The sequence below is a fragment of the Pipistrellus hanaki genome (assembly GCF_964339955.1).
Source record: "Pipistrellus hanaki genome assembly, chromosome: 18".
Lineage (NCBI taxonomy): Eukaryota > Metazoa > Chordata > Mammalia > Chiroptera > Vespertilionidae > Pipistrellus > Pipistrellus hanaki.
The window spans coordinates 6943973-6957834 of NC_140520.1; the positions used below are offsets into that span (position 1 = coordinate 6943973).

General features: G+C 49.0%; 1 protein-coding gene across 1 annotated transcript in view; it reads left to right on the forward strand.

Moving 5' to 3' along the window:
• The window catches only part of COL11A1 (collagen type XI alpha 1 chain), a 146510-nt gene that overhangs the window by 127436 nt on the left and 5212 nt on the right, over positions 1 to 13862 (forward strand). Inside the window, exons 53-64 of the mRNA XM_084866080.1 lie at positions 13 to 66; positions 946 to 999; positions 3264 to 3317; positions 3489 to 3596; positions 4257 to 4310; positions 8136 to 8189; positions 9077 to 9184; positions 9922 to 9975; positions 10069 to 10104; positions 10205 to 10258; positions 11473 to 11722; positions 12917 to 13029. Coding sequence (XP_084722206.1) covers positions 13 to 66; positions 946 to 999; positions 3264 to 3317; positions 3489 to 3596; positions 4257 to 4310; positions 8136 to 8189; positions 9077 to 9184; positions 9922 to 9975; positions 10069 to 10104; positions 10205 to 10258; positions 11473 to 11722; positions 12917 to 13029 — 993 coding nt within the window. The remainder of the gene's footprint in view (positions 1 to 12; positions 67 to 945; positions 1000 to 3263; positions 3318 to 3488; positions 3597 to 4256; positions 4311 to 8135; positions 8190 to 9076; positions 9185 to 9921; positions 9976 to 10068; positions 10105 to 10204; positions 10259 to 11472; positions 11723 to 12916; positions 13030 to 13862) is intronic.

Below are 13862 nucleotides of genomic sequence, written 5' to 3' on the forward strand. Positions count from 1 at the left end.
TTCCCGTTACAGGGTCAAGATGGCGTCGGCGGTGACAAGGGCGAGGACGGAGACCCCGGGCAGCCGGTGAGCAAGCACACTCTGCTTTTATTTGGTCTTTACTCACCTCGAGGCAGTTAAGAAAATCAGAAGTAGCCATTTGTTCTGGAAGATTTATATTTCAATTCCAGCTAAAAGGCTAACTTACACGAAGTGTTTCTAACTTGATGTGATTTAAGAAATCTAAGCCAAAAAAAAAAGTCACATCAGGTTCTGCCAGACAGCATTAAGTTCAGCTGTCTGTCCACTTGTGTTAGTGTAAGTTATGTGGAGGTCACTAATAGGCAGGGGCAGAACGCCAGGGTGTGGCGTGTCCTGTGCATCACGCCCCACGCTGTGCCGGCTGCGGTGGTTCTGTGATGACAGGAGCGCTGTGGCCATGTGTGGGATGAGCTTCAGCAGGAGCCAGAGACAAGCTGCTCCCCAAACACAGCTTTGTGTCAGAGCGTCGCCCCCGGAGCTCTGCCCTCGGCTCGGGCTCACTCGGTGCCAATGGCACTGCGGGCTGGTTCACGCTCCTGCGTGTAGTGATGCTGGCGTGGCTCAGGGAGGGGCAGAGAGGCACTGTCCTGGCTTCACAGATGTGTGCCATCTGAGTGGCATCACCGCCACAGGATTCTATAGTTGGCACGTCTGTGGGGTGCTAGTCAGAGAAATTAACACATTTTAAAAGAACGCGGTATTTCTGATCGCTCTCTCCGGCTCTGAGGAAGTGCTCACTGGACTGACCAGGTGTCCCCCCCCCCAGTTACCTGACGGCAGTGAGGCATCGGGAGAAGGGCCGCGGTTCTCCAGGAGAGAGATGAGGGGAGATGGAGCAGGAGGTTTGGGTTCAGTCCTGATTCTGAAAGATGCTGTGGGCCGAGAACCAGCACCCGTGGCTTCAATGTTTTTCTCATTTTACAGGGTCCCCCTGGCCCCTCCGGTGAGGCAGGCCCGCCAGGTCCTCCAGGGAAGAGAGTAAGTGTTTAAAATTCTTTATTGGAACCATCCATGCATTATCCACTCTGTGTGTAAACCCATACGCTATATACGTAAGCGGTGCATCAGAAGGATGCTGAGGGATGTGCATCCTGGAGAAGAAAGAGGGCGATTTCTCAAGTTTGTCAAAACACCTAGGCAACGATCCCACTTGAGCCACCAGGCCGAGGCCGTCACCGGGAAGGACAGCTCTGGGCGGAGCAGGCCTTCTGACTGGGTGTCCCGGATCGTTGGCATCAGCACCAGTGCATCCCGGAGAGAAGGGATGTTACGGGCCAGGGCCACCTAAGACGCTGTGAAAACCTGGATGCAGGATCCATGGGATGGGCTCGGGAGCCATCAGCATAAAACGGTAGATCGCTTTCCATCCGCAGACGTCAGATTTGGAAGCAGAGGAAGGACCTCAACAAAAGACAACAGTGAGATACACACCGAGTGGCCAGAGGGTTATACGTTCAGAGATCATCGTCATCTGGCCACTCAGTATAAATACGTAGGCCGTGTTGTGATGTTGGTTACAGCAGGTACTAGGTTAAGGTGACCAGACCTCCCGCTTTTGGCGGGACAGTCCCGATTTTTAACGATTTGTCCTGCATCCCATGGCGTTTTGAAAAATCCCGATTTTCTTTCCAAAAATCGGGACTTTTTTAAAACGCCACGGAATGAGGGACAAATTATTAAAAATCGGGACGTCTGATCACCTTATACTAAGCTCTCCCCCCTCTACACTATAACACAGTTTCTGCAGACCCGCCTCTCACAGCTTCATGCCTGCTCCTCCTCATGTCTCTGCCACATCCGTGGTGCGTGGGTGGAGGGGAAACACCGAATACATTTCTTGGACTCGGTCTCCCTAAGAAATCCAAAAGGACGGAGCTGCTCTCCTCCGGCAGCTTTCTTTTAGGGGCGTTGTCACACAACCCACCTTCGTAGACGGAGTGTAAGTAGGTTTTCCTGTGGTCTCCCAGCAACATAAATTTGAGTTGATATTTACAGACATTCCTCTTTGACAGAAATGAATTTGGGTTATATTTATTTGGTAAATATCTTCTTGGAATGCAATTTCTCTTCATTGACCCAGTGCCCCTTCTCCCTTCCTCCTCTCTACGTTCCTTCCATCACCAGAACATGGAAGCTTAAGCAAGCTTTGTCTATTCTGTGGCAGTCAACATGTCCCCTCCCCTTGGGATCCCCACACCGGAGACCCAGAAAGATAGATCAACAGCCATGAGGCTCTATCACCCCAGTGCCGAAGTAGCAATGGCAAGACGTGTTCACACCTATTATCATTTTTTTTTTCCTATAAGTGGATCCTTCACGTAAGCCTTCCTAATGGAATATTGATCAGAATGTTGCAAGAGGCGGCGATACTGGCATTCAGCATTCTAACAGTTATTGAACAAGGAGGGGAATTAAGTTGTCATTTGTAGTACGCGCACACCCTGTCATGCATTGGTAATCCTTGAGAAGGAATGTGTATTTCCTTCAGGAACCAGACGGGTATGTAGCTGCTGTCAGTAAGCCATGAGATGCTAAGACCCAGGTTAGCCTCACAGCTGTTCCAGAACCAAGTTGGTTCTGTGCATTTTGCTGAAAAGCAATTTCTGGGGCTGAGGAACATCATAACCTTACAAAGCACCACCTCCCCTCTCTTCCCCAACCTCAATCTCAGTCCCTGACTCTGAGCACAATTCCTTGCAAAAATTGAAGTAAACAAGAGAGTCTGGGGAAAAATGAATGCAATTTTCTTGAGATCATTCATTTAAACTTTCAGGACTTGTGTCTGAGCTGGTGCAGAAAATTGCATCACCTGGTATTGCACGCTTGTTAAAGGAATAATAAAAATTCAATTAGCTAGTGGAAATGGAATGAATATTCCACAGTAATCGTCAGTCGTACAGGTCTTAAGAATAAGTTTATTATGGATGTGTATGTGTAGATCTTACTGTGGCAGGCTATCAAAGCTGGAGCTGTGTGTGTATAGAGTTGAAAGGTTTCTAGGAAATACTGAAAGTGAAGACATGAATAATGCAGTGCAATTATTAGGAAGAAAATGTAAATATCATGGTGATTATGTCTTATTTCTAGCTCAAAACTTTTCTTTGATACTTTGAATATTAGGTTATGCAACATAAATGATTCTTCTCGACATCAGTTGGCCGCAAGATTTAGGGATGCTGAGTTTTTTACATCACAGGGGGCCCCGTAAGTGCAGAGGAAGTCTAACTGTGTTATGTTTGCAGGGTCCTCCGGGAGCTGCAGGTGCAGAGGGACGGCAAGGGGAAAAGGGCGCCAAGGTAAGGTCAGCTGTGTAGGTGTTGTGTATGCAAAGCTCATGCCTACACAGCTTTGCATACATGGCCCAACGTCTAGATTGACCCCCCCCCTTTTTTTTTTTTTTAGACAACACTTTTCATGAAATAACCAGACATCTTTCCTCACTAGTCCCATGTTGTATTCTCTAACAGGGGGAAGCAGGGGCCGAAGGTCCAGCCGGGAAAACTGGCCCAGTGGGTCCTCAGGGCCCTTCCGGGAAGCCGGGACCAGAAGGCCTCCGGGGCATCCCCGGGCCTGTGGTGAGCATCCGCGATGTTTTATTGTCTAAAAAGCACACAACACAATTCTAAATGAAAATGTTTGTGTCGGCACTAATTTATAAAATAGAGTGTGGATGATTTGAAGGGAATTCAGGAAATATTATATAATGATGAGAATTTTAAATATTTCAGTATGTCATTTATTTATTTATTTCATGGTGAAATTCTAACTCATAAAGGCAGAGTAGAAAGTGAAACCCTAAGATCACAAAGATGTCATATTTTTATACCCAGCGTGTGTGTGTGTTGTGTGTGTGTGTGTGTGCCTGTAGACCACATGTGTCAAACACAAGGCCCGCGGGCCAAATCCAGCCCTCCAGGCCTTGCAATGTGGCCCGTACTGCGCTGTCATCACTGCACTCCGCTGTCAGTTTATGACATTGTCAGTTTATGACTGTTCAGTAAACCATTCGGCCCGCGATTTAGGCTGGATTTTAGATTTTGGCCCCTTCTCTGATTGAGTTCGACACCCCTACTGTAGACAAATACCACACAAAGGGAGAAGACTCAAGATTACCTACAATTAATTGTAGGAGTTCTCCACATGAGGGACTCCACAGGCAATGTTTGCTTTCTTCCAAAATTAAAATAAATATGTTTCTGTTCATTTAAGAAATCATTCCTGCTTATTTTCCACAGGGAGAACAAGGTCTCCCTGGAGCTGCAGGCCAAGACGGGCCGCCGGGTCCCTTGGTGAGTAGCACCTTCCTGCTAGGAAGGAGAATTTCAGAAACGAAATCATTTAGGAGCTACAACTTCCTTATAAACTGCTAGCTTATAAACTGCTCTCTATTGTGTGCAACATTCAAGGAGGTGTCTCATGCAGGAGAAGAGGAAAGTAATCCGGATAGGTTTTTTTGAAAATACGCCCCGTGATTAGGAGACCTTTCCTTGGTTCTGAGCTCTGGATGCAAAAAAATCTCTCCACGCCCCATACAATGCCACCTGTAGCCCGGCAGCTCTTCCCCAAACGCGTGCCATCGCCTGCATTGGAAAGAGCAGCGTGGCCCAGTCCGCCAGGGATTCCTCCCCCAGATAATGTTCTCTCTGTCAGCCAGGCACGCAGCTGAGAGAGAAGCACGAACCCCCGCCGGGGAAGAGAGGTGTGGCTGCCACGTGCATGCGACGTGCTCGGCAGATGCGTGAAGCACTGCTGGACCCGTTAGCGCTCACAGGCGGAGGCTATTCTAGGAGCCAGGCCGGCCTCACTGCTGCCTCTGGGCAGGAAACGAGAATTCCGGTCTCGGCCTTGAAAGTCTTGCTGCACAACAGGTTCTATGTGTCATGGTAGAGACATGTGCACTTCATTTCCCAGAACTAGTGATGTGTAAAGGGATTAATGCAAACAGCAAACAGAACACCACGGCGCTCTGCGAGAGACACTCAGTACTTTAAACAGGCCAGGATTTCCGTATCCTAACTTAAATTTTGCTGAGATGAACGCTGAACAGCTATCTCGGAGACACTGACATATACGCAGAAAGCCATCAAAATGGCGTCTCACAATCTTTATTCAGGGAACTGGGGTCAGTCCTTTGAGTAAAAATGTCACCACAATTTCCTCTACCATGAGGGTCTTTTCACTTTCTCTGGAAAGTTAAAGATCCGTTATTTTAGTGACTGAATACAGGCTACCAAGTCTTGAGTGACTTCAAGCACAAGATGATTAAGTCAGCACTCAGCCTCACAGGTCCTGGGCAATCTTCCACCCACCCACCCCCAACTGTCAGGGAGTATTTTCCATGAATACGGGGTGCTCCTCACTGCAGAGCATGAGCCTGGACAGAGGAAGCACTTTGCCTTAATGTCACCCTAAAATCCGCCAGCCGTTTTTTTCTTATTTCAGAATTTTCCAGTAAGCGTTCTGACCTTTTTCCCGGATGAAATAAACATCATGCTGGTGCCTTCCTCCGGCTAAATGGTTGTATTAAAAACAAACCATCAGCCAGGCCGCCCGGAGGCGGCTCGCAGAAGTCTGCACTGCTGGCTCATAGGCGGATGTGCGTTTACAGAGCGAGGGAGGGGCGGAACACCTCACACCCACTCAGGCCCAGAGTGACCGGGAAAGGGTCCGAGTTGAGAGTGTGGGTGCCGAACCCCGCACCCCCACCCCCAGCTGCTTGTTTTAAAGACATATCGTTGCTTTTTCACAGTGTTTGACTGTGATGTCTAATTTTAGGGAAGATGCTACCTGGTCCTCAAAAGGGCAGAGCAAGAGGAGGCTTCTCTGGGATGTCCTTCACAGCCACTCAGCGGTCTCTCAGGCTCAGCTAACAGAGGTTCCCTTTTTTTTTAAATATATTTTTATTGTTTTTTTTTATAGAGAGGAAGACAGAGGGATAGAGAGTTAGAATCATCGATCAGCTGCCTTTTGCACACCCCCTACTGGAGATGTGCCTGCAACCAAGGTACATGCCCTTGACCGGAATCGAACCCGGGACCTTTCAGTCCGCAGGCCAACGCTCTATCCACTGAGCCAAACCGGTTTTGGTGGAGGTTCCCTTTTGTGGGCAACTGTTCTGATCTGAGCGAATCCTGGTCACTGGTTAAGGTCACTGAGCCTGGAGCCCAGCGCTGCCGATGACTAGCAGGATGACTTTAGGAAAGTTCCTTATTGTAACATGAGGACAGTCACAGCCTCTATTCTGTACGTTCAGACGTTTCATGAACTATTTTATTATTTTTTTAAATATATTTTATTGGTTTTTTTTTTACAGAGAGGAAGGGAGAGAGATCATTAGAAACATCAGCTGCCTCCTGCACGCCCCCTATTGGGGATGTGCCCACAACCAACATAAGTGCCCTGGACCAGAATTTAACCTGGGATTTTTCAGTCCACAGGCTGACTCTCTGTCCACTGAGCCAAACCGGTTTTGGCTTCATGAATTACTTTAGTGTTTGAAGGCAGGTCAGCATCTCTGTGTTGGGCCTAAGCCTTCACGTGTCTTATTCATTCCAGGGTCGCTGAAACATTGCTCAGCAATCATCTTTGGGCACGTTTACCTTAGAACTACCTCCCAGTCCCTCTTTCACAGGCTGATCAATACAAGAACCAATAGCATTCTCTCTCCAACCACAAAGGCCTGAGTACATGGTAGCCCGGGTACTAAGCTGCCGTTTGATTATTTTCTTGTGCTACATTTAAACTCTCTGTAAACAGGTCAAGGTGTGCAGTATTCCATAGGGATTAGCATGCTCCACACAACACTTGCTTTTTACCAAATTAAATATTATTTCACAATATCGCGGTGTCTGGCAGCAAGCTTTGCGATGTTTATCAAAGCACGCCGTCTGGGACGCCCGGCGCTGCAGGGGGAATGTCTGTATTCCAGACGCTTAAGCACGGGCCCCGTTTTCTCTTCCACAGCATCACTTATGAATTATGCATCTCTCTAGGGTTTTTCAATTTACAATATCCTACAGGGGAACTGGAGACGATGTCCACTTGGAATAACAGCGTTAAAGGCAGAGCTAGTATTCTGACGTGTTCCCGGTTCGGAGGGTTATTTATAATGACTGCTCACATCAGATCTTCCCTGATTGCCATTTCCAGCGGATGAAAATGATTAGAAACTGGTTTCTGCCTGGCAAATTCCTCCTTAGATATTGTAATTGCATAGAGATTATTAGCTTAGAGGTATTAAATAAGAATTTCCTGTGCCTCCTTCATGAATAATATTCATAGAACGATTTAAAATGCATTAGAAACACAAATAAATGTCTGTTGTAGTTCTCATTAAGCCCGCGCGATTAGAATTCCCAGGGTTTCTTCCCTTTTAGGCACTTCCGCGTGTACTGTTAGAATGCGGTGAGGAAGCTGATGATAGCAAAAAGGAATAATAATAAATATTTACATTGTACTTCGGTTTAGGCACACGCAAAAAAAGTGCTTTTGTAGGACTGGCTTTTCTCTCATGACAACAAGCCTTTGACACGGTTGTTATTAGAACGCCTTTCTAAATAAAGCTCAGAGGTGAGAAGTGATGGACGGAAGTGTACCCAGCTAGTGGGTGAGGGGCTCAGGCTGGGGGAGCAGCCATTGGAACACCGATGCCCAGTAGGCACCAGCCCCGCCAGCTGTGCCCCCACCGCGACCTTTCCCCTCAGTGTACTCCACATGGAGGTTTTTAAAATGTTACCGGAAATAGCATCATCTTTGAATTTGAGTTTAATGCTAAAATATTTGATTGAATAGATGTTATTTGGAAATCTCTTCTTTTAAATGAGTGCAGTTAAAAATATATTCTTCTCAACTGAAAACCTACCTTTCTGTCTTCATATTTACGTAATCAAAATGATCGTTAATGTATTTTATTATTACAGTGAAATGTTCAACCATAGAGTTTTAAAACGTACAAAATAGTTTGGAATTTTGAAAAATAAATGCTGGTCATTATTGTTTTTTCAACTTGGTCAAAATCTTGGTCAAAATTAAGTCGGCAGAGTTACCAAAACCAGACTTGCTCTGTGGAGAGTAACATGATTCGCTCTGTGTGTTTTTTGTTTCTCATTATCTAGGGACCCCCCGGATTACCTGGTCTCAAAGGTGACCCTGGCTCCAAGGGTGAGAAGGTGAGACGGTCTGTGTTGATACAGTTCTGATATTCTAGTAGCAGAGACCATACTTTTGCAGATTAAAATCACCAGAAGGGAAATTTCAAAGACTGTCTTTACTGATCTGACCAAGGAAAGCACCAACAGGCCTTAGCTCTCCAGGGGGACTTACACAGGAGCCAGTACACAGAGTCACAGTGAAGAAGGCGCCAGAATGCAGAGTTGCCTTTTCTCCGTGGCCCCCGGAGGAACCGGATGGGGAAAGCACGAGGTTATGCCAAAATAGGAATTCAGAAGTAAGCGCAGGGAATAGCAAAAGGCCCGTATTTGAGCTTTAAATGTGGAAGTAAAATTTGAGCAGACTATCTTACACATAGTCACGTGATCTCCTATAGTCACGTGATCTCCTAAAGTGTATACTGAGTGGCACCAAATAATTTTTTTTTTTGTAAAATAAGCCTTTTTCAGAATGGCATTAATATTTTTGGATTATTTTTAAGTTTCCATATATTTCTCAAAGACTGCACAGTCTCTGAAGAATAGAAGTCATTTCGCATAAAATAAGATACTTATTAAAACAGTGAGTCCCCAGTTGTTTACTTCACCAACATCTCACATCTGGTTATTATTGGCCTCGTAGCTGAGGGAATTCCCGGTCATAAAGGAAACGCTGAAGCTGCTATTTTTAGAAAGCATTTCATGCCACAGTACTCCCAGCCCTCAACACGGTCAGTGTCAGCAGGAGGAGATCCTGTGAGGTGTGGGCAGAGAGGGTCTTCATCCCACATCCTTTCAGAAAGTTCGTCTTGTTTCATAAGTTGAATGCGCAGTTATTTTATGGCTAGGATGGACCGCCTGGCTGTCATTTCTGTAGCGTTAACATGTCCTTTCTCTGCCTTCCACAGGGGCATCCTGGTTTGATTGGCCTGATCGGGCCTCCAGGAGAACAAGGCGAGAAGGGTGACAGAGGGCTGCCCGGGACCCAGGGATCTCCGGGAGCGAAGGGCGACGGGGTGAGGAAAGACATCAGTTTCCTGTCCATCCCATGATACACACATGGCATGACCAAGGAGGGCATTTAGAGCCTCTTTATTCTAATCTCCTTGCATCGGTGCTGTTTTCAAAGAAAAGTTTATTTCACCTTGGGATACATAAATTAAAAGCATGCCACGTTCGAATCACAGAAGTTGCAGTTCAATAGTTAATTGCACTAACATGTATTGATCCCCAGCACTTGCAAATCATTATTCTGAAAGCTGCAGGAACATAAATATGTATGTAGACATTGAAGCAACATACACTGAGTGGCCAGATGATGATGATCTCTGAATGCATAGTAATCTGGTCATTCAGTGTATATTTCTATATAATAAAAAGCTAATATGCAAATTGTCCTCTCAACCAGGAGTTCGACCAGCAGGCAGGCTGGCCAACTGCCCTTGTCCCCTCCCGCTGGCCAGACCCCACCCATGCAGGAATTTATGCACGGGGCGGGAGGGGAGGGGGGCGAGGAAGGGGAGATGAATATATATACTGAGTGGCCAGATTATTATGCTTTCAGAGATCACCATAATCTGGCCACTCAGTGTAGAAAAAACACAAAACAGACTGTCTTGCCGAGTGATTTCTTAGATAGACAAGGGGAAACGGAAGCTCTTCTTGCACTGTTTTTGCTCACTGTGCAGTGCTGTGCAAACCAGGCAATGTGACACTGAGAAAAACCCTCTAACGCAGCTGACTCTCTCTCTAGGGAATTCCGGGCCCTGCCGGTCCCATGGGGCCCCCGGGCCCCCCAGGCTTGCCGGTAAGTACCAGGGGGAGAGCTTTGTGACGTAAACGTGCCAATGCCCCAGAGACACACGCCCTCCTCATCTGCGCCTTCCCATTGCCTTTCCAGGGCCCTCAAGGTCCCAAGGGGAACAAAGGCTCCACGGTGAGTACCCGTGCCTTCGGCGCTTCTCAGCGAGGCGGCCCCGCGCCTGGTTCTCCGCTCACCTCGTCCCTTCTCCTTCTCCTTCTCCTTCTTCCCACAGGGCCCCGCCGGCCAGAAGGGTGACGGCGGCCTGCCAGGGCCCCCCGGGCCTCCGGTGAGTGCGTGGAGGGGAGGGGGGCCCCATGGCTCATAGAGTCCCGAGAGGATGCCTCCAAACGTGGGAGGGGGCGGGGGGTAGGGGGGTAACATCCTGCCAGCGGCTGCCTTTTGGGGAACAGCAGCCATATCTGGGGAAGCTCTCTGTCTGCACGCCGAGGCTTGTCCCCGCGTTGGCTTCGCTGTGCGAATACAGATGCTTTCATTCTCTCTCTTCGGAGAGTCCTGCTCTTATTCGTTTCTTAAGAGAATCGTATGTTTTGATGTCAGATTTCCGTGAAAGCAGCTGACGGGCTGCCACAAAGCCCCATTTACATCTGACACTGAGAGCAAACAGTCAGAGGGCGGCATTGTTTTCCTGCCGCATCTGAAGATGAGAAAAGCAGTAAAATCACCCCCTAAGCCCCTGTGTGAACAGGCTTCACACCACCAAGTGGCGGCTCCTGGCAAAAGGCTCCTGGCCTGGGCTCGCTGCCCAGCTGAGGGGGCTAGTGTGCATCACCCACAGCGTCTCACTGCCCAGCCAGGGGCCCAAGCCCCGGACCAGCGTGTGGGCAGGTTCTTTCTGAGGGCTGGGGGCCAGGTCTGATGGAGACCCCCCCCCCCTCGGGGGGGTAGATGGCTGCCTTCTGCCAACGCCTCTTCAGGCTGACTTCTGTCTAGGCCGGTCGGTCTCTGTGCCCCGTCTTCCCTCCCCCTGAGGAGGCCAGTCTAGGGCCCACCCAGATGCTCTCCCAGTTCCCTCATCCATTACAGCCACAGCAACCCCGTTTCCAAATGGAAGTCTTATGCCGAGGTGCTGGTACTCCAGACTTCACATGTGAGTTTCTGTGGGACACGATCCAACCCGTAACGATATGGATCGACGATTTCGTGTAAAGTGGAGTCTGGTGCAATTCCTTTTGAGTTTGTTCATTTATAGATGTTTGAAACAGCTAAGGTGTATTTGTAAAGGACTGAAGTATCTTCATATAAATGATCAGGCACAATAGACACCTCCTTAGACAGCACCAGAGCCTTAACGTGGCACTCGGTCTTCCGGGGCCGAAAGCTAATTGTGGGGACACGGCCCACGATGAGGACTAACTGATAAACGAGAGCATGAGAGCAGGCTCTGGTGAGTGCCCACGCAGTTCCCGTCACCGACAGGAACTCAGCACTGCGGGCCGTCCAGCCGCAGCCAACACGGCCTGTGTGTCCTCTCTCCCGCAGGGCCCCCCCGGCGAGGTCATCCAGCCTCTGCCCATCCTGTCCCCCAAGAAGACGAGGCGGCACACTGAGGGCATGCAGGCCGACGCGGGGGATGCCACGCTCGACTACTCGGACGGGATGGAGGAGATCTTCGGTTCCCTCAACTCCCTGAAACAGGACATCGAGCACATGAAGTTCCCCATGGGCACGCAGACCAACCCCGGCCGCACGTGCAAGGACCTACAGCTCAGCCACCCCGACTTCCCCGACGGTACGTCCGTGACGCATGGCCGAGCCCACGCACGGGGCCTCCCGGCCCCGGGGCGCGGCGTCCGCTCGTTCATTCTCATTAAGTGCGTATAATCCAGTCTCCGAGTAAAACGCAAGCCTACAATGTATTCATTCCAGTCTCGTAGACAGAAAAAGTCACTTATGCTGCTTAATGCAAGGTCTGCTTTTTGAAAACCCGTGTCTGTTAAATAAGGGCTCATTAAATGACGGCAAGATCATTTTGGGATGATTATAGATAATATAGGTGCACTTTGCCTTGTAATAGCAGTCACAGAATGGAGCTTATGTGTGCACACATATGTGCGTGTTACATTATAATTATTTATATCCTATACCCTAACTTACTTTACATTAATATGCGTAAAGTCAACAGGATGAAGTAACAATCATATTTGATCCAACGAGCGGAGTATTTAAGAATTAGGATAGCTTGGAGCAAAAATGTGTTTCCACCAATAACCAGAGCAACTGCCCATACCTATTTATCATCTTTACCCACCCAACGCCAACGTCACGGTCATGCAGAGGACACAGTGTGTTCTGAGCCACTTGGAGGCCGCCTTCTGCTAATCCGTTATCTAAGTCACAGAACCCAACTGCCTCTGGGGGCCCAGGCAGAGGAGGAGGACACTGACTGCGGGAAGGAGTTGTCGCTATAAAGCAATGCTCACGGGTAATCCTTCAGGCTGAGTAGCTACTACCACCAGCTCCATTGTTAGCCATGAGTAAACCAAGAAGATATACGGCGGCTGTTTTACTCTGCTGCCTTCTGTGTTAAATAATACCGGCGGGTGTGAGGTGGAGCATATATCTGCCTCCCGGTGCGTGCGACTCGCTGCACGTGAGAAGGAGAAGGTTACTGTCTGAGGAGGTGACAGGGGAGCTGAGACCCGGAAGGAAGAGGCGTGACAGGACTAAAAACAGGCGTCCAGGCAGAGGACCCGGGGTCCGTGCACAGCTCTGAGGCAGACAAGACCAGAGGATCACTTTTTACCTCTTCGGACATAGACCCCAAGATGACCGAACGAGTACGAGAAATCCCTGTGGGGAGAGAGGGGTGGATATGTATTTTACCTTCTTTCTCTAGTGAAATTGGGTACAGAATGCAGTTGATTTCAGACCCGCAGGTGTGCGCCATGACCTTTGTCCATGACCTTTTGTTCCCTGCCTCCAGGTGAGTACTGGATCGATCCGAACCAAGGCTGCTCAGGAGATTCCTTCAAGGTTTACTGCAACTTCACGTCGGGCGGCGAGACGTGCATTTACCCAGACAGGAAGTCCGAAGGGGTGAGTGCCGGCGCGGCGGCGGTGACTGCTGACAGTGCTGCCGTGTTGTTGCAATATTGAGCCAAACGGGAAAATGATCCTGTCATGTTTTCACTCATCTGCTTTTCTTAACAGAGGAATGAGAGCATTCCATCTGCGTAAACATGAATAAGGCGCCCCAGTGACGTGTGGGTTAACAAATGCTTCTCTCCCACATTGTACCCACGTGTTCTTGTCGCACCTGTGTGCTCTCTAACAGTCTGCAGGGGTCCTCAAATTTTTTAAAGTGGGGGCCAGATCACGGTCCCTCAGAGAGCTGGAGGGCCGGACTATATGAACTACTAATTCCTACTGTAACACCTCGGCTGCGCTCACTGCCCAAAAAACCTGGCGGGCCGGATCAGACTCCTCTACGGGCCGCATATGGCCCATGGGCCGTAGTTTGAAGACCCCTGGTCTAGGGTTTCCCACGACCCGCTGGTCCTCAGGTTTCAGTGCGTGGGTAGCAGCCTTCACGCCACCCCCCGCGTGGTAGCACTCACAGCTGTGCCTGAGGCTGGAAATACAGTTCCATAAGCATTCCTTTTCTGCATAAAAGAGTCTTCTCCACACACGCACACTTTTTAAATGTCTAGTCCCTTCAAATTCATTGCTTTCTTCCCCACCCCCCCCGCCCCCCAACCGAGGATATTCTTACATTGGCTTTCAGAGAGAATAGAAGAGAGAGGGAGAGAAACACATCGATGGGTTGTCTCCTACAGGAGCCCAACCAGGGCCCAGGCCGGAGAGTATCTGCAACCGAGGTACATGCCCTTGACCCGAATCGAACACAGGACCCTCCAATCCGCAGGCCG